Source organism: Siphateles boraxobius, unplaced genomic scaffold (assembly GCF_051911475.1).
Source record: "Siphateles boraxobius isolate OS27281-9 unplaced genomic scaffold, OSU_SipBor_1 26, whole genome shotgun sequence".
Classification (NCBI taxonomy): domain Eukaryota; kingdom Metazoa; phylum Chordata; class Actinopteri; order Cypriniformes; family Leuciscidae; genus Siphateles; species Siphateles boraxobius.
This window is the reverse complement of record NW_027508876.1, coordinates 24706215-24727987: the sequence shown is the minus strand read 5'-3', so window position 1 is coordinate 24727987 and position 21773 is coordinate 24706215. Positions and strand designations below refer to the sequence as shown.

Genomic DNA, 21773 nt, shown 5'->3' with positions numbered 1-21773 from the left:
AGAAACATTATAAAAAAATCAATGTAAGAATCTGAATGTTATTTTCTAATATGTCGGGTCACAATTTTATCCCGATAAACATACTATATATATATAGGCCAATATATACAGTGTGTGTGTGTGTATATATATATATATATATATATATATATATATATATATATATATTTATATAGCCTATATTTTAGTGCCGCCAAAATAATTAATCGTGATTAATCGCATCTAACATAAAAGTTTTTGTTTATATATATATATGATTATATAAACAAAAAGTATGCGATTAATCGATTTGACACCACTAATATTTATATATATATATATATATATATATATATATATATATATACATATATATGGGTGTGTGTGTGTGTGTGTTTGCAATGTCTGTATGTATATATACTGACTATATTAATCAAATATTTATTTATTTATTGGAGAGCATAATGTAAAAAATATATAATATATAGCATAATTTGTAAATAATGGTAGTATTTGTATTACATTTAATTACTGCTCCTTTAAATAAACAAAAATGTTTTGAGGATTGTATAATTGAGTTACTGTTTTATAGTAATTGATTTTTTTTCACATTATACTATTGAGAATTTTAGGCTTAACTGTCATTAAAATAATGTTTTAATGTAAAGGGCTACATTTTTCTGTTTTCTTTTGAGCTGAAATATTCGCCAGTATTGACCCAGTGCACTGCTATCCTGACCTAACACACCTGTCATCAGTGTGTTAGATGGTCTGTAGCGAGCGAGCGAGGTGCTCGTATCTGCAGTACGGATGGGCCCTGTATTTGTTGAAATAGAGGTCAGACTTGACCTTTTGGGTTCAAGATGAATAACAGCTAGTCTTCATCTCTAATGTCTGGAAATAGTCATAGATGACCTTTACTTAAATGTTCAGTATATTTCTAAGGTAGACCGGCCCTCTAAATGACCCTGTCCAGATGGCTAATGCAATCAAAATCATCCACATTTGTTATTAAGGGTTAAAAGGACATTAATGCCAATTAGAAATAAAAGTGGGAAACTATACCCCGGATTTAGTTTTAGAGGTATGCTGGCTTTTTGGATACAATATAGCATATATAACATAAAAACAAACCTTTTCTAATCATCATATGTTTTGGAAAACAACGGTGAGTGTGATTCCGTGCCAAACCATCCACCATTCAATTAAAATCCATTCATTTCCTCATTCCCCATCACCACCTCTTGTATATGTGATTGCATTCTGTTGTGCATGTAGTGGACGATCCATCATTGTGGCTCTTGTTAAAGGATACAGCATTCTTCCCACATCTGCATAAACAGCCATTATTCCCTCTGCTCAGATTCATTCCCATCAGCCCTCGGAGAAAGAGAGACAGGAACTTCACCTCGACAAATTGCTTTGCTATTGTTTCAGAATAACACCACGCTTTACACCCTCTAAGATTATTTCCAGATAATTGGCTCCTGGAAATAAGGCAATTATTATTTTTTTAAATCTAATTATTTGCTCCCCCAACAACAACAAAGTTAATTCTTCACACTGCAATTACGAAGTAAATTCGATGCTGTGATATAGAAATCTTTATCTTTTTTTTTTGTCCCGGATTTCTCTCAGCACACGGGCTCCACGGCTTGAGGGAGGCCTCGCTTTGGCACGTAAGCCGTTGTCCTGGCAACCATCTTGATGCAGTGGATGATGGGGCAGACGCTGAGGCAGAGAGTACAGCCGGTGCAGCTGTCCCGAACCGAGGGGAGATGAGTCTCGGGGTCAAACACAATGGCCTGCCAGACACAGAGACATTAGAATCATTATATCCTCACCAGGGGCGACAACCTGCTACGGCTGGACGTCACACAATACAAATGCAACAAAGACTGTGTGCTGTCCGTACACTGAACGACACAGATGTGTGAGAACTGTCAAGAACATGTCATGTGGGTCATATTTCACACATTTCCCAAAATCAAAATAAGAAAATAACATTTGACATTTAAGGGTTTTAGGGTTAAATTCTCATTACAGTATAAAAAAAAAATAAAAAAAAAATAAATGAAATAATATTCAAACTGTGTTTATAAATCATGGCAGTATTTTTTAGAATCTGACTTTTAATGTAGTAAATTTATGCACATTGAAATATAATATAATATAATATAATATAATTATATATTATATATACATATATTATATATCAATTGTAAAGTATTTATACATCGTGATAATATTTGGAATATCTGCATTAAAATTTTTTCACCTGTTCTAAAAATTAGGATGACGGTGATTAATAATAATAATAATAATAATAATAATAACAATAATAATAACAACAGCAACAACAACACATTTAATTATTTTAAAATTATTTGTACTGTAATTATAATATTGTACAAAAACAATATTATAATTTAATATATATATAATTGACAAAATTCTGAAGTATTTATACATAATAATAATATTTATGGTATCTGCCTTTTTAAGCTGGTTTAAAATGATGATTCATTATAATAATAATAATGACAGCAACAACAATATAATTCTTTTAATTTAATCATTTTCACTGAAATACAGTACACAAAACTGTATTAAAGTATTTAAAATGTAAAGCGAATTATCTTTTACTTTAAAAAACGTACTAATGTTAATTAATGCATTACCAATGCATTACAGTAATGAGAATTTGGGAGGGAAATTTGTGTAGTTTGCATTGTGGCAATATTTCCACAATGCAAAAAATCCTAAATGGGCTTAAAATATAATTTCCTTTATGTAACTTTTTATACATGTTTGTTTGATATTGTAGTGAAATGCAGGGGCGTCATGGAAGCCAAAATTCTGGGGGGGTCACAATCTGAGACGTTGCAATTGTTTTCTGACGGGTGATATGGATCATGTTAGGAGGGGTCAGGGGTTTCTCCCCCTGAAATTTTTTAAATTCTGGCTGCTAAAAATACCATTTCAATGCAGTTTGGGAGGGACAGAAATACCTTAATGGAGCTAGCAGCAACCCTCCTCTATCTGAGGACTAAGTTAAAGTATCTATTTTGTAATTTTATGTAAAAGACAGGTTGATGAAAGAACTGTAAGCTCAAATTCAAAAGTTTTGAAGTTTACTTCATTAAAGCATGTTTACACACACACTTACAGTACACTTAGGCCTACTACACATGATTTTTAAAACAGTACCATTGCAGTTTTTATGTTATGATTTTAAATTGGCATGTGACCTAAGAACAATCTTACATTAAAGGTACATAAAGGTGCTGAGGTCTGACTTTGTGGTGCTCTAAAATTAAGTTATTTTAATATTAATATGTGATGAAGGACTTTGAAAGAAGTTTGACAGATTTCAATGCTGAATAAGGTTAACACTACCCCGTTTAATTGAAAATGTTAATATTTTACATAAATGTAAAAAAGTAACCAAATCAAATGTAATATCAACGTGTGAGACGAGTGATTGCTTGAACATACACAGCAAAGATTGTAGAGCGTTCTAGATTTGATAAACACAGACACCATATTAGGAAAAAGGGGCGGGCTGATGCTGACCGATTTATTACACATCGAGAAGAATACATTTGAGTTGTTATAGGCTCTGGTAATTATGGAGCATAATAGGAATAAAGTTGTGACAAAAAAATTATCAGGGAGGAATAATCTGAGGGGGCACGTGCTGGAGCTCACTTTGCCCCTCACTTTGAATGGGCATGACGCCACTGGTGAAATGTGAATACACTACGGAGCAGAGGAAGGAATGGTCATTATACTCGACTGTTAAAACAATCAGTAAAGTATTGTGTTTGTACGACAGGAAGATTAGACATTATTTTGGCAGGTGAAATCGAGTACGGGCACCTTTTCAAACATAACCGGATTGCCGCTGGCGCGTCAGACTGCTGTTTTCTATTGCTTGATGGGCCACCTATTTGATCGTGACACATTATGTTGACGAATACTCCTCTATATTAGAAAGCATTAATAATGTGTAATTCCTCTTAGAGATCCACTCACAGACAATGAGCGTCACTGTGAACAATTACTGCTTTGATAAAACCCGCACTCTACTTCATCAATACCCTTATGATAAATTGCAAGGGACATTTATTTAACAGGAGTGGGTGAGATGAATACTTTAATAAAACTGTCAGAGCCATCCCACTTGCCGTACTTCTGCAGGCTGAAGCACAAGGGGACATCACCATTTTCAGCACTAATATTCATTAGAGTCTCTAAAGGGAAAATCACGTGCGCTAATAAGCCATCTTTAGCCTGCCAGTAAGAGGCGCCATAGCAGCATTTGGTTTTTTGGTTGTTCTTTTTTGACACTTTTTATGCATCTTTTTATGTCAGGCTAGACACTAGGACTGACATAAATTTTGGTATATTGGTTTCACCAGCATCTATCACCCTGTAGCCCAAGACTGGTTGCTCACTGAAGCTAAGCAGGGCTGAGACTGGTCAGTATCTGGATGGGAGACCTCCTGAGAAAACTAGGTAGCTACTGGAAGAGGTGTTAGTGAGGCCAGCAGGAGGGCGCTCACCCTGTGGTCTGTGTGAGTCCTAACGCCCCAGTGTAGTGTTGGGGACACTATACTGTCAAAGAGCACCGGATGAGACGTTAAACCGAGGTTCTGACTCTCATTGGTCATTAAAAATCCCAGGATGTCCTTTGAGAAAAAAAGTAGGGGTGTATCCCGCCATCCTGGCTAAATTTGCCCATTGGCCTCTGTCCATCATCATGGCCTCCTAATCATCTCCATATAAATACTGATTGTCTTCATCACTCTATCTCCTCTCCACCAATAAGGTGGTGTGTGGTGGGCTGGTGCAATATGGCTGCCGTCGCATCATCCAGGTGGATGCTGAAAATTGGTGGCGGTTGAGGAGATTCCCCCCTTCTATATGTAAAGCGCTTTGAGTGCAAAGAAAAGTGCTATGTAAATGTAACAAATTATTTTAGTTTGTTATTTATAGTTTATATTGGTTTTAGTATTGACTTCAGTGTGGAGAAGTGGGGATTTCTTTAAGACTACAAGACTTTAAGACTTTAAGCTCGTCTTCCACTATAATGTCAAAAAATGAATGGTCAAATATGTACTATTGTGTTAACATTTTATTGACAAAAAATGCGTTAGAACACGTTCATCTCGAAAACGAGGTCGTTCAGAATCAGCTACATATAGCAGGTCGGCTGACTCGATTTCCTTCTCATTCATTTCCAGAGCGTCACAGTGCATTTCCCTGTTGAAGCCGAGCGTCCATTGACTTCAATAGGGCTACTTGAACAGTTTTTTTCGAAACTAGACGGTCATTGGATAAATGCTGCGATTATGTCCCGGACTCCGGGGTTCTGCGTGATGATTGAAGGGTCTGTCCAAAGACTGCATCTCCTTTTGATTGACAGCGATTTTGTACTATGAAAGTCGCTGTCAGCGTTCAATAGGGGAAACTGCGAAAACGCGAGTAAAACTAACGATTATCAGTTTAAACTAAAGGTTGGACTCAATATAGAGTTCCTTACAACTTACCAAATCTACAGATCCATGGATATTGACATGCAGCCAGGAATCGTATTTCCTGACATTTATATGTGCCTGATTTCGACACCGGGGAAATAAATAAAGCAAATTTGCCTGTGAACGCTTTATATAAATACAATATAGGTATGTCTAAATTTGGGTGATAATTTATGTTATATATATATCTTCATATCGTCCAGCCCTAAAACTTTTACAGTTTTTTTTTAAGAGTTTGTTTAAAAACATCTAATTAAGCAGAATATACGATGGTTTTACCCCAAAAGGCTTCTGCATATTGACACAAAATGATAACTGCAAATCCATCTTTTGCAGCCTGGAGTCCAGTTGTTTCTATGAATTGCAACAATTAATTTGCTACTCTGTTCTGTAGCTTTCAGGAATCTGTAAAATTATACCTCAGATTTCTTGTCAAATCTATTTGTACAGTCAATCTCAAAGCTCTTTCCGATTTTAGATGTGTTTTGTGTGTTTTTTGTGGCATTCACGCTAAAAACCAATGCTGCCGCTCAGTGTTTTTGCCACTCAGTGGGCGTAATCGCAGTCACTCCGGCCGACGGTGACTTCATGTGCATACCCTCTATATTATTTGATATCATTCAGAATGTTAAGCATGTACGCTAACTGCTAGGCCACATTTTTGCTCATTCTATGCCATATTTTCATTGTTTATGCAATAATAATTTAACAGCCAGAGGCTTGGAGCTATCGCTTTGTGTGGGAACAAACAGGCGGTGTGTTGGTGTGTTTCTGTATGGGTGGGAGGACAGAGGGAGGTGCGCACCTGGTATCCTGCATCGTTACAGGTCATGTAACACTTCCCGCAGTTAATGCACATCTCCGGATCGATCAGAGCTTGCACTTGCTCCTGAATGTTTAGCTCTTGAAAGGCACCGATGTGTTTCAGAGCTTTGGCTATCACATCCTGAGCACAAAAACACAAACATATGGACTAAAGGTCAAAGGTCTTGAGGTTGGAAAAGGTTTCTGAGCTACAACGATACACAAGCGAGTGTATAATTTAAGCAAACCCACTTTAACTCTTGGCACAGGACCCTTGGGAGTGTAAACTCTTGCTCCTTCAGAGGAAACGGGGTCGTCACTGTAGTCTTTCAGTTTCTTTTTGTGGTTTGCAATCGCCTCTTTCTTTTCTTTCAGGTACAGGCCAAAACTGGGCAGACTCTATGGGGAACAAGAAACAAACACAATGAATTGTTCCACGAATTGTAACATTTCAGCCATTTTTGTTATTGTTAACTAAAACAACAATTGAAATAAAGCTGGAATAAAATAAAACATAAATATTAGATACAAAACTAAAAAGTACAAAAGTACTAAAATTAATAGAAATATTTTTAAAAAATTTAATTAAAAAATTAAAATATAAAAATAAAAGCAAATTCAAAATTTTAATAAAAACTAATACCAATACATATTTTTTTTTTTTTTACCAATGCCAATTATTCAGAATGTTTTTTGCCGATACCGATGATTTTCTTAGGGAATAAAAATCTCTCCAAATAAATCTGTAAACCATACAGGGACCCCTTTAATTTGGTACATTACTATATTATAATGTTGAAATTAACAACAGAGCCCAAATTATTACATTCAATCACTATTTATTTTTACATATAGGCTTATATGTACACTCAAATAAAAAATAAAAAGTACGTATACAACTCAGTTGCAATAAAGGTACTGTAGTTTTCCACTTCCTTCTGATTGACAGGCCCTGATCACTGGTTGTTCTTTAAAAAATTGGTCAATGGCCAATAGTGAAAATAATTGTTTTTATCGGCCGATAATGATTATTGGCCGATACATCTGTGCATCCCTTATAAATACTATAGGCCTAATAGTAAAATAATTTACCCCAAGAACCAGTATTAATTTAATATTATTTATTGGGTTCTACCATCCAATTCACTAAAGGAATAACCAGTGGGATACGTTCTTCTCCGGACATTTGTTATACTAAATGCTCTCCAAAAACAGATGCCTGATATCATTTGGTGATTTAGGTGAGTTTTCTTTGAGGTAACCAATTATATTTCCTGTCAAACTCAATTACGTTGAATTCTGAAGCACGCTCTTCCTTTCATACAGTGCCATGTGTTCTCCTTTAAGATGCTCTCACCAAGAAGACCGATATTAATGCTTACTAGTGATTACTGATTCATCGGGCTTCATATGCCATGTGTGCCAAAGCATCAGCGCTGCATCCCTCATTAGAAGTACACACGCTCACAGGAGAGGAAAACAAAGGCATTAAAGACACACGCTGCTCCCTTTCGAGGAGTGGCTACTCTTTTTCATCTTTGAAAATTAATGAGATCCCTTCTGTCAACATACAGCGGTTTAGAGTCTAATCTGCTCCGGGCTTAACCGCTTTCATTCCACGCTGAGGTGAGACTTCAGGTTTGTGGCGTTTTGCACGAGGCAGTGTTTTAATGTTAAAAGAAAGAAAACGTATTGGCAAGCACGCACGATCGATATTACATTCGCGGTCCCCGAAGCAGCTGCGCACGTAGTCAAAATCGCTTGTGCATAAAAAGTAAAATGAAAACTGATGTAGGTCACGCAGAATGATTTCTGAGAGATTATTGTCCTTGGTTTACCACTTTTGTATCTTTTGAAGGCCCTGTACTGTAAAATCATGCAATATATTTGCAAAAATATTCATTTGCCATTCAGGCTTAAGACATTACTGTGCCGACGAACAGGGATTGCCGGCTCGCTCGGAATTGTGTGTGGAAGATTCTCCTGTTGATGGATTCAGGAGGAGTGTGGCGACAGGAAACGTGATCTTGGCCACTTCACACTCTCTCAGTGAGCTTCTCATATAGAACCTGGATGGCTTCACTTATTTAATTATCCAAGCCAATTCTCACCATGCTTAAAAAAACAGGTCTTAGTAGCTTTCTGAAACACGGTAGATGGATTTTTGCTGGTCTCCCTGTTCTACCCATAGGATTCCTACACATTTGGCGGCTCTATGTCAGTGGATATTCAGGGCTTAGTCCGGAACTTTATGGTTGCATATGGAGAAATCTTTAAATTAAATACGGGAATATTAAATACTGTAAAATAAATGCTGAAATGTTACATTTGAAAAGCATCATTTTTATGAAGTATGAATCATTTGTTTTCATACATAAAATGTCTGTTATACTCACCATGGCTGCATTTATTTGATAAAAAAACAGTAATACTATAAAAAAAGTAATTATAAAATAACTGTTTTCTATTTTAATATATTTTAAACTGTAATTTATTCCTGTGATGCAAAGCTGAATTTGCAGCATCATTACTGAAGTCTTCAGTGTCACATGATCCTTCAGAAATCCTTCTAAGCAGAAAGCATTTCTTATTATTTAAATGTCAAAAACAAACCATTTTTTTCAGGATTTTTGAATAGAAAGTATAAAAGAACAGCATGTATTTGAATTAGACTGAAGAAAAATATCTAAACATCAAGGGACCTTAAAGGAACAGTTCACCCTAAAAAAAATAAAAAATCAGCGTAATTCCAAACATCTAAGCCTTTTTTCTTTTGAGAAACTCAAAATAATATACTTTTAAAAATGTCTGTCTAGAGTATTTTTCCATTGTTGCTTTGGACCCCACTGACTTTCACTGTACGGACAGACACAGTTGAAACAGTATCTGCTTTTTCTTTCTGTAGAAGTAAGTCATATGACATGAGGATGAATAAATGATGACAGAATGTTAATTTTTACATGAACTATCCCTGTAGCGCTTGAAGCCGAACCTGGGAAACATGCATCACATAATCGCATTACAGATCGAACTACAATCAGATCTGAAGATATTCCACATTAGAGTTCATGCGAAGCCAACAGATGACATTTCTTGGCGAGCGAGTTAGGCTGTGCATTTGAATGCCGTTTTTCGTCACATAGACAAAATAAAACATTCATTTAATGTCAGAGTCGATGTCAGTGATCAAAAGATGTTAATCTTTCGCTCTTCTGATTTCTTCAGGAACAGCGAGCGGGTGTCAAGCAACAAGTCTGAAGGTGAAAAACTCAAAGACGGGCAATGACAAGGCTACCTACATGAAAGAGCGGCGCGGGTTCAAAGCAAAGCCAGGCGTCGTTTCTCAGCCGAGCGCTTACATGCGATCCAACTATTAAGTGTTATTGCTCTTTCAACTGCTCATTGTGCCATTAAGGAAAGATATCAACTCATGAGTCAAAAATAAAAGTCATAAAGAATGCTATAAACAACCCTGAAGCATAATAATCATGTGATTTATCCACACTCAACCACTGCAGCAGACTATAATTAAATATGAAAACCTAAATTTATCTAAAAGCGTTCAACCCTCATTAATTTGAACCCAGGACAGCACAAAGTCTTTTTACAACCACAATGTTTTCCTGTCATCTCATTTCTACTTCTTCATGACACTGCGAGAGGCTTTCGGTTGAACCAGCATAAACCGCAGTGAGAGAGTGAGGCCCTGGGAGACAGCGTAAAGTTAAGAGCCCGGCCCTAGGTGCGACTCCCAGGGAAGAAGACATTCTCTCAAGCTCATTAAGGGGAGGCTTTCGTCTCCAAACTCCCAGCATGATGTGCATTATCTTTGCTTATTTTTGTTGTAATAATTTAGTGACCCACTACTGAAAAGTCATCGTGCTGTGTCTTGTTTAATGAAAAGTACCGGGTGGCGTCCACCACCCTACTTACTGGCCCTGTGTCTCCTGCTATCACACAGACTCTCCTAATTGGATGCATTTTTTTTTATATTACACACACATTTTCTCACTTGTACAGTTGTAAGCAACACATACCACACATCAGCCACGCAAAGATTAATTTATGTGACAGACAGGCTGCTTGATTCAACTTATTGTTTACACAGAACACAATATTACAAAGAGGAGACAATCACTGAAACAACTACTGTCATGTCTTACGTCACCAACGTTATAAACAACTACAATTTAAAGGTGAATTGTGTGATTTTTTTATGTAAATTCAGTGCTGTTATTGTTAACTAAAAATAAAATCTATTTTTGGTAATTGAAATAAAGCTGAAATAAAATAAAATTAACAAATTGTAGTAAAATTATAAAAAATAGAACTGAAAAAAATAAAATATTTATAGAATGTTATATATCCAGAAAATGTACTTTACTCCATAGAAAATATTTGGAAAACAAAAACTAATACAAATGTCAAACGCGCTATAACATTAACAGTATATAAATATACTATAAAATAGTATATAAATAATACTAAAATAGCACTGGTTAAAAGTCAACAAAAGCAACAGTGCCACCACCAATGAGACAAGTTTAGGATGGGAGGTCTTTTTGACCAACCAATGGATGATGAGGGTGTGTTCTGGAAACCTGTTTGAAAAGCTTTTTTATTTTAACTATTTTATAATTAAAGTGTGACTTCACCGATTTTTAATATGTTTTGTATAGTTACAATGTCAGTAGTATATGTAAATCAACAATGCTTACTCATTCTCTGTGTAACCTTTACAGAAAATAAATTGCGTTTATTCGTCAGCAAAACGTCACCGGATGACAAAACGTATGGATGGCAACCCAGTGCATTATGGGTGTTGAAGTTTTCCAACCTATTTGGCAAAACGGAAGGCAACTGCCTTATTTCTTTGTTTTCTTTAGTCCGGTTGCACCAGTTCCAAAAATGTTTTCCAAAAAAGCCTATTTTGCCAGCGTTGAATTACCCCTTTAAATTTGGTAATGCTAGGGGCTCAGAAAATACACACTTCACATTTAACAAGAAACAGTCATATTAACTATTATTTTATTTTAAATCATAACTCATAACTCAGAGCAATCCTTTAAAGGGAAAGTTCACCCAAAAATGAAAATTATTTTATAATTTACTCCAAACCTGTATGAGTTTCTTTCTTCTGTTGAACACAAAAGAATATATTTTGAAGAATGTTGGTAACCAGACAGTTGACGGTAGCCATTGACTTCTACAGTATTTTTTTTCCCTTGGCCATACATTTATTCAACCGTAATTCCATGTCAAACCCTTCCTTTTAGCCCATCACACTTTTACGGCACTAAGGCTTCCCGGAATGACATTAGCAGCGTGTTATGCATTGCGATTGGCCATTGTCTCGTGGGTCAGATCTGAGAGAAGGCTAATGAAAGACCCCATTGAGCGGTCGGACAATAGCTGGGCAATAACAGTACATCTTCACTCTGGCCAGGCAAACAGGACAGCGGTCCCTTCATATCTAATGTGCACTAAAGCAGTGCTCTGAACTGTTCTCCACAGGCCCGTTCATATCTCTACGCACAAATGACCCCATATGTCACCTAAAATAAACATGGGGGGTGGGTGGGCTTTTAAAAATAAAGTGTGTGATTTCTGTGCCACTAACATCACCAGACAGAATTGCAAAAACAAAGAATGCGTTCAAATTAATTTCCCAAACACACTGTTTGTCATTGGTCCGGTCAAACAGGTAGTCCAGCCCAAAACTCATGCCACTGGTTGAGAAAAGTGAGTTGGTTGGGATGAGGTGAGTGAGTTTGGAATGGGATGTTAAAACAGTGTGAATCTTTTTCAAGTAAATCAAGTTATAAATGGGATACTTATAGATGTCTCTGCATATTAAAGAGTTAGTTCACCCCAAACATTTTTTAATTAATTACTAAGCCTCATTTCATTCCAAACCCGTGAGACATTCGTTTATCTTTGGAACACAAATGAAGATCTTTTTGATGAAATATGAGAACTTACTTTCCCTCCATTGACAGCTACGCAACCGACATTTTGACGCATGAAAATGTTCATAAAAAGATTATAAAACTAATTGATATGAATCAAGCAGTTTAGTCCAAATTTTCTGAAGAGGCACGATCGCTTTTTATGATGAACAGATTGAATTTAGGCTTTTATTAACATATAAACAGTGATCAATGAAAATAAACAGCTCAAACGAACCTGCTTGACGAGCGAGAACAAACCTCTTGTGGAAGCTCAAACTTGTTTCGTAACACGAGAATGAACCTCATTGGTTCTCACAGAAGCTCAAACGTGTTTCGTAACACGAGAATGAACCTCATTGGATCTCACAAAAGCTCAAACGTGTTGCGTAACACGAGAATGAACCTCATTGGTTCTCACAGAAGCTCAAACGTGTTGCGTAACACGAGAATGAACTTCATTGGTTCTCACAGAAGCTCAAATGTGTTTCGTAACACGAGAATGAACCTCATTGGTTCTCACAGAAGCTCAAACATGTTGCGTAACACAAGATTGAACCTCGTTGGTTCTCGAAGAAGCTCAAACGTGTTGCGAAACACGAGAATGAACCTCATTGCATCTCACAGAAGCTCAAATGTGTTTCGTAACACGAGAATGAACCTCATTGGTTCTCACAGAAGCTCAGATGTGTTTCGTAACACGAGAATGAACCTCATTGGTTCTCACAGAAGCTCAAACGTGTTTCGTAACACTAGAATGAACCTCATTGGTTCTCACAGAAGCTCAAACATGTTGCGAAACACGAGAATGAACCTCATTGGTTCTCACAGAAGCTCAAATGTGCTGCGTAACACTAGAATGAACCTCATTGGGTCTCACAGAAGCTCAAACATGTTGCGAAACACGAGAATGAACCTCATTGGTTCTCACAGAAGCTCAAACATGTTGCGAAACACGAGAATGAACCTCATTGGTTCTCACAGAAGCTCAAACGTGTTTCGTAACACGAGGATGAACCTCATTGGTTCTCAAAGAAGCTCAAACGTGTTGCGTAACACGAGAATGAACCTCATTGGTTCTCACAGAAGCTCAAACATGTTGCGAAACACGAGAATGAACCTCATTGGTTCTCACAGAAGCTCAAACGTGTTTCGTAACACGAGAATGAACCTCATTGGTTCTCACAGAAGCTCAAACGTGTTTCGTAACACGAGAATGAACCTCATTGGTTTTCACAGAAGCTCAAACTTGTTTCGTAACACGAGAATGAATCTCATTGGTTCTCACAGAAGCTCAAATGTGCTGCGTAACACAAGAATGAACCTCATTTAGTACAATCTCTTTATAAACTTTTTGAAGCGTCAAAGTGTCAATGGAGGGACAGAACTCTCTCAGAATTCATCAAAAAGAACTTCATTTGTGTTCTGAAGACGAATGAAAGTCTTACGGGTTTGGAACGACATGAGGGTGAGTAATTAATGACAGAATTTTCATCTTTGGGTGAACTATCCCTTTAAGCTGGGATACAAGAAGGTGTTGTGTCAGCCAGTGAAGGTCTCCAGACTGATATTACCTGTCAGACCGCTTTTAGACATCACTGACAGTTCACCTGTGGCAAGTTCGATGAGACTGAAAACAGTGAGCAGTCAAGCACCATACCGGACACGGTTTAAATAAAGCTTGAAAGACAGAGAGAGAGCAAAGGAATAAAAAGACAGAGAAAAACAGTGCCAAACTGAAGACAGAAGAGATAAGAAAGGGTGATGGAGGACAGCGAAGGGTATGAGCAAATTTGGTAGCCACAAAGAATAAAAAAGGCAGCTTGATAACTCCACAACGTGAAGGAAAGAAGACAAGAGCACAGAAGTCGCTGTGGTTTATAAAACAGAGCCTAAGGGAGCGTTCAGCAAAAGACAAGTTTGTTTTTTTCTTCCCGCCGAGGCAGCGAGCATCGTTCTCTCAGGGGATGAGCAGTTGGGTTTCCTCTGCCATTTCTAAAACGCTGCGCTTAGGCAGTGCAACACTGAAACTGTTGCCTGTTTGTGTGTCTGCTGGACATCTGATCCGCTTTCTCTCAGCTAGGCTGGACCGTGGGGGTATTAACACTTGTAAACAGCGCTCCGGCTGCCTGTGCAGCTCACTGTTGCCTGGCACGACTATAATGGTAATGAAGCCTTCAGCAAGGTTGTCTTGCCTCACACTGTCAGGGGCGACACAACGCCCTGGTTAGGGGAGAAAGAGGAACAGATGGAGACTTTCTGTGTGTGAGTGTGTGTGTGTGTGTGTGTGTGTGTGTGTGTGTGTGTGTGTGTGTGTGTGTGTGTGTGTGTGTGTGTGTGTGTGTGTGTGTGTGTGTGTGTGTGTGTGTGTGTGTGTGTGTGTGTCACAGATACATACCTGTTTGTTTTAAACCAGATGCTTCCAGGTATGTTTTTCAAACCTTAGTTTATATTGTTATGTTGGTGTATGAACACACAGTGACTGAAATGGTCCAGATACACTACATGTGATGGAAATGATATTTCTCACTTTTTGGGGAAAAGCTAGCTAGTCAATTAATTTTGAACCTATAAAAATAATGCAAAACAAATATGAAATCATTACGGGATTGGTAATACCAGCAGCATTGGAGATAGATTCTCCATGCAAATATGATAGTGAATTTAACACTGTAGGAAAGAGTAGGAAAAAGTATGTTAAAAGATGCAATAAAATAGTTTAAAATTATAAAGCCAGAATGATGGTAAAATGAACTACCTTCAGAAAATGTGAATAGTCAACCTCTGTCTGATCTTTTCCTCTTTGGTTTGAACAGTTTTGAATCGTTGAATGAATCAACAATAGATGGAATTTATGCCTCTATATCTCTAAAAAATAAATTTGACGTAAACTAGCTAGTATGATCACATCTATCAATGCAGAATAATTTTTTCTTCCATTTATGAATTAAATTACATTTTAAATTAATTTAATAAAAATAAATTATAATAAAACCATTGTATTTTTAAAGAAAGGCTCTTATCTTCACCATTGGTGCATTTATTTGATTAAAATATACAGTAAAAACAGTAATATTGTGGAATTGTATTACAATAAAAAAAAAAAACTATTTTCTATTTGAATTTATTTTAAAATGTAATTTATTTCAGTGTCGCATGACCCCTCAGAAATCATCCTAATATGCAGATTTGCTGCACAAGAAACATTTCTTATTATCAATGTTGAAAACTGTTGTGCTGCTTAATATTTCTATAGAAATGGTGATATTTTTTCAGGATTCTTTGATGAACAGAAAGTTAAAAAGAACATAATTTAATTGAATAACATAAATGTATGTACTGTTTAAATGAGTTACGGTACTGTTAGTGTATAAATGTGTTTACTGTAATTTATCAATTTAATACATATCATAAAAAAAATCCTACCGACCCCAAGCTTTTGAATGTTGGTGTAAATCAGAAATGCATTTCTGATAAAACACCCTATTTTACCGAGGATCAAATGTCGAAACAAATCTTTTTGTACTTGCCAGCAATGATGTCATAATGCATGCATAATGAATTGTGATTGGTCTTTATCACATCTCCCCTTGCAAATCTAGTTTTCTTATATATCCACATGACAGTGAAGTAGCTTGCCAGAACAGTCCAATAGCAGATGTGAAGTACAATGCTCACATGGTCTACTGTTCATTGATTTTTCTTCTTCTCTCTCGGTTTACAAAAGACCGCCTGTCAAGCATACATCCCCGTGACCCGTGCGGTGAGTGACTTTCCCTTCTTTTGAGCAGGAACCGTGAATGGGTTTCTACTCTGCCTGGGGACACGTGGACCGCTGTGATGTTTCTACACGACACTCCACAGCTTCCCTCGGCTTTCCCATTGTTGCCACAATTCCAGCACTAATGTCCTGTCGACATGGAAATGACTTACACTTCTCAGCCTGCTTCTCTTTCGTTTTATTCCTTCATTCCCCAACGCTCATTTGCCATTAGCATTTAAACTATTGTGCTGAGCCGCCTTGCAGTCAGAAGCTGAGAAGTCGCAGCTAGCGTGTTAGAAAACACTAGGCGGGCTTCAAAGCTTTTCCCTCGGCTGGTGTATTAGCAGAAAGGCTGTGATCTGATAAAGGCCTTTAATTCGCTGCTTTGAAAGGAGTTTTCTGAAGTTTTGCTCATTTACATTGCCGCCTAATATTCCTTGTGCACAAATAATGAGGGAGATTACCGAGGGCTGAACGTACACGTGAAGTACAAACCATTAAAAGCGTGAAAAGCTGCCTTTGTCAAATCTCATTTTCTGATTCTATATTATTTTGTTGCTGCCATGTAAATGCCGTGTGCGAGGAATAAAAGTTGAGATATAAAAATAAACCAATTATTTTCTACAGGAAGTCAAAGCTCCTTTGGTCATTCAAACTTGGGAAAATTCGATCCATCTGCAAGACCTTGTGCGCACTTTAACATTACCCATGTTAAAACTGCTCAATTTGGTCCAAGTGCTTCGTTTTAGCAGAAGAAACAGTAAAACAGGACCATAACGACTAAGCGCTGCACTATAATGTTCTTTCACCTTTGAGATTGCACTCTGTGTATTGGACAGCGCTGTTATTACATGGAATTTTACGAACTAACAACAAGCAAATGGATGGATGCAAGTCCGGGGTGTAACACTAATGCTGCATTAATGAGCACTTGTTCCTAAAGCTGTAGAATTATGGGAATTGCGTTTAGCTCCTTAATGGCATGTCAGAGAACTGTAATAATGAAAGCAGTGTGAGAGGAAGTTGGGGAGGGGTAATCATCAGTAAAAGGATGTTTTAATACAGCTGTGAAGTCTTTTACCCTTCCTTTTAGTTCCTCCAGTGTAGGCACAGGCTTCCCCTTCTGATGGCGGGCCGTAGGAGGAGACTGGCCGTCCCAGTCCTGGAGCTCCTCAATACTTTTCAGGTAGAGCAGGGCTTTCAGACCAGTGCAGTAGTCCTCGATCACAGTGAAGTCCTGGTTTTGTACCGCACTGCACACCTGTGGGAATACACAAGTTGAGCCAGATTCTTTAATAACGGTTCAGGTCGGAGCTGTGGTTTAGTAATTAGTGCATATATGGGCAATGCAAGTTCACATCTGACTTGCAGCATTTCCCAATTCGTATTACATTCATGTCCTCTCGCTACTATTTTGCTATAAATAAATAAATGTCTTTATTAATGTATTAAAAATCACAATACACCTCCACATACACGCAACATCGTGACAGAATTGCACCATCTTAAAGCTGCTGTAAGCATGTATTTTTTAATACCACATATAAAATATTTCTACAACCAACAAATATGACTGAAACAGGAGCACTGAGAAATCACGTCTCTGTGATAGCCATAGAATCTGTAAATAGAATAAAATAAAAAGATGAATTAATTAAAATACAATAATAATAAAATAAAATAAAATGTTTGGAAGACTCATTTTTGCTGCTCTTTTTGATACCATCAAAATTTTGGAACACAACATTTTTGGAACACCTTAAGGTGACAAATCTTTGGGTTTGCGGCAGTAAAAAATAAAGTAAACAACAACAACAATATATATATATATATATATATATACAAATATTTTTTGTAAATATAAAACTTCAGTAAATTAGTAAATAAAGGCTGCATTTTTTAATTTCTAGGTGAGATATTCCTTTAAGTTGTAAAATTGTAAGGTTTGTAGGGTTCAACCTACAATGCTTCAGATACCAGGTCACACCATTAACCACTAGGCTGCATGCACACTAATAAAACCCATGCAAATAAATATACTGTATGCACAGATACACATGCACATCCAGGGAGAGAGAGAGAGAGAGAGAGAGAGAGAGAGAGAGAGAGAGAGAGAGAGAAATGAAGGTCATTAAAACATGTGCCATCCTTCAAAAGACAAACGTCAGCATGCTGAATCAAAGCAGTACTACAACGCACATGGTATGAAATGCAGAATACAATTGACCTTAAAAGAAATCTAATTCATTCTCTCATTACTGGCAGGGCAGAGACGAGTCCGATAACGCAGAGCTTATGCTCACTCATCAACCGCACGTCAGCGCGCGCCCAAGCCCTTTCCATTGACTCTTATACTTCTGTAGCTCAGAGACTGTGATACGTGCGGAGCGCTTGAAGCCTGGCTTTGTGCAAGTGTCTACGGCACTTCAGATGGCAGTCACACCGCGTCTTAAGGAAGCAGATAAGACACGCTTATCTCCTGGCGCTATCACCGATCTGACATCAGCCAGAGTCGGGCCGAGAACTGCCTTCTTTCACAGGATTAGCATTCAGTCGCTTTGCAAACGCTCACAGCTGGTTCCTGACTCGACACGTAGACCTTTGGATCAAGACTCTCTCGGAGTTTGTATCTGATATCTCGCTTTTAGTTTTACGATTGGGTTTGATAAAGGGTTCTTATTCATAGCCAGTTGAATTTTTAGATTGATTTTCATTCCTTTAACAGTTCTTGAACGTCTGCAGTCCTCCATCGATGCAGATTAAAAAGTGCACTAAAATACTATAGACAGATTGTCCTGCAATGCTACTGAAACTGTTTAACTATATCATATCATATCATATAGGCCATAATGAGATAAAAACCTGCATTTTTGCTGTGATATCTTGAATTTTAGGGACATTCTAACTGCATTCTATAGGATCTTTTACACAGTGAGCTGGTGTTCGTCACCATTCAACTGTATGAAATGTAAGAAGTTCTAGGTCTGGTGTGGGTGCACAATTATTTTAACGCGTGTTAAATCGAAAGCCCTATACAGTAAAGGTCAAAAGTTTGGAAACATTACTATTTTTATTTTTTTGTATTTTTAAGTCTCTTATGCTCATCAAGCCTGCATTTATTTGATCAAAAATACAGAAAAACTGTAATATTGTGAAATATTATTACAATTTAAAATATTTTTTTTCTATTTTAATATAATTTAAAATATAATTTATTTCTGTCATGCAAAGCTGAATTTTCAGCATCTTTACTCCAGTCTTTAGTGTCACATGATCCTTCAGAAATCATTCTAATGTGCTAATATTTCTAATATTCTAATATTTTTTGAAACCTGTGATAATTTTTTCAGGATTCTTTGATGAATAAAAAGTTAAAAAAGAACAGCATTTATTTAAAATAGAAATATTTTGTAACAACATACACTACCGTTCAAAAGTTTGGGGTCAGTAATTTTTTTCTTTTTTTTTTTAAAGAAATTAATACTTTTATTCAGCAAGGATATGTTAAACTGATAAAAAAAAGTGACAGTAAAGATTTATATTGTTAGAAAAATATATACATTTTAAATAAATGCTGTTCTTTTTAACTTTTTATTCATCAGTGAATCCTGAAAAAAGTATCACAGATTCCAAAAAAATATTAAGCAGCACAACAGTTTCCAACATTGCTAATAAATCAGCATATTATGATTTCGGGAGGATCATGTGATACTGAAGACTGGAGTAATGGCTGATGAAAATTTAGCTTTGCATCAGAAAATAAATTATATTTGAAAGTATATTAAAATAGAAAACCACTATTTTAAATTGTAATAATATTTCACAATATTACTGTATGTTTCTGTATTTTTGATGAAATAAATGCAGGCTTCTTTCAAAAACATTAATGTTTCAATACTACAATGTTTTGTTTAGTGAGAAAGGAGGGGGCTGCAAATGGAATCATTAAGGAACTGAAATCGTTAAGTGGAATCGGAACCAAATCATTACATTCCTAACAATTCCCAGCCCTATTCCCTCCTCCTCACAGTCACAAGAAAGACTTTCTCAGGAGGAGGGGGGTGCAGATCATTGGCCGTGCTGCGTCATTTGTATATTTAAAAATTAAATCCCACGCGGCATACCTCATGCTGAGAAAATGAAGGCATTTACCCTGGCTAGCGCATCTCTGGGAGATATGTTTTCATTAGAATTCTAATTTGCATAAAACTTGTTTCTCTCCCCGCATATGCCACAGTTCGTATCTACACATCACAAACGAATGTTTGTTTTTTTGAACGAGGCCAATTCAGGTCGATGTCATTTCACCTTGATTTAACATCAACAAATACGCGAGTCCACTGATGCCTGCCGCAGTTTAACAATTGATTCGTAATTATTGCAGTTAACAGAGCAGACGACGTCAATTGGACACCGTTTTAACAGGTTTGTGAGGATCGGTGGTCCTACGAAGGAAGGATGGGTGGTCTATTGCTCATCAAAGCAAAACAATGAATAGACACGAATGTGCTATATCCATTTTTGTGCTAAAAAACCCTGGGATTTGAGCTAACAAATGATTCATTATGATTAAAAGAAGAGCAAACAAAACTAAACGGTGTGATCCTATGTCTGATGAGGCCGTAAAATCCAAGGCTTGTTGTTCTGTGAGTCGCTGCCCATTATTGCTTTTCATTTGATGCAGAACATCAAAGCTATCCTGACCCGGAGTATTTAGCGCTAATGTGGCCGAGGCCTGAAATAAATTTGAAGTGAGAATTTCTAAGTAGTTTCCAGGCAATTGAGACGGCAGGTCCTTTTTATCTGCGTTGAAAACTGGTGCTGCATTGATTTCGACTCCTTCAGAGATCTCAGACGCTTTTAGATTCAGCGCTCCTGCTCTTTCCATATCCCTCTACCCTCATCTTGCTCTCTTTCTCTCTCTCTCTCTCTTTCTGTCTGCTCTTTTATTTCCTGCAATAAAATCCTGGCATTTAGCCGTGCATCTCCCCCAAAGAGATTTAGTTTGGCATCCAAATGTTACAATGACTATGCATGAAGCTCTTGTCCTTTTTGATTCGCACCGATTGACCAACACACCGGGAAAATACGAGCAACTGATATTTTGTCTAGCGCTTCAGGTAAAAGACTGCATCTTTATGGAAGTCACTGGAAGTAAACACGTTTCACAAGCCACTGAACCAGAGGACTATATTTAGTCAATGGAGTCTAGTTTGGTATCTAACAAGTGGATGCAACCTTTAGCCTTTTTTTCTACTGATATAAGCATTCTTTCGTTTCTTTTTTTATGTGTGGTCGCACAACTGAAAATGCATGTGGATTTAAAGGGATAGTTCACCCATCAATGAAAAGTCTGTCATCATTTAGTCACCCGCATTTGAATTCCAAACACCTGCATTGCATAAACGTTGCAAAGTAGCTTTGTTGTATTTTTGCCATAAACATACATTCACTCAAAAAACAACAGTATTTTCACAGCATTTTAATTTTGATGTAAAGCTTGTTATTTTAAAACCTAAATAAATACAGGAAACATTGCAGTTTAGTCCGCTTTTCCTTACATAGTACATTTTGAAAATCCTATTTGTTCAGAACATTTCCAATATTTTTTATTTTGGATGTATATAATATAATAAATTTTTTATTTGCAACTAAAATGCACTTTTCTCCAATTTGCAGTTTTTATACTGATATTTTTTTGTCTTCAAATACACACTGTAAAAATGATATGATCAA

General features: G+C 36.8%; 1 protein-coding gene across 1 annotated transcript in view; it reads right to left on the bottom strand.

Annotated features, from left to right (window-relative positions):
* Window positions 1-1565: 1565 nt before the first annotated feature.
* dpyda (dihydropyrimidine dehydrogenase a) overlaps window positions 1566-21773 on the bottom strand; it is a 177723-nt gene continuing 157515 nt past the window's right edge. The window contains exons 20-23 of the mRNA XM_077245078.1: window positions 17119-17298; window positions 6579-6725; window positions 6328-6468; window positions 1566-1784 (exon numbers count right to left, since the gene is read on the bottom strand). Coding sequence (XP_077101193.1) covers window positions 1614-1784; window positions 6328-6468; window positions 6579-6725; window positions 17119-17298 — 639 coding nt within the window. The 3' untranslated portion in view covers window positions 1566-1613. The remainder of the gene's footprint in view (window positions 1785-6327; window positions 6469-6578; window positions 6726-17118; window positions 17299-21773) is intronic.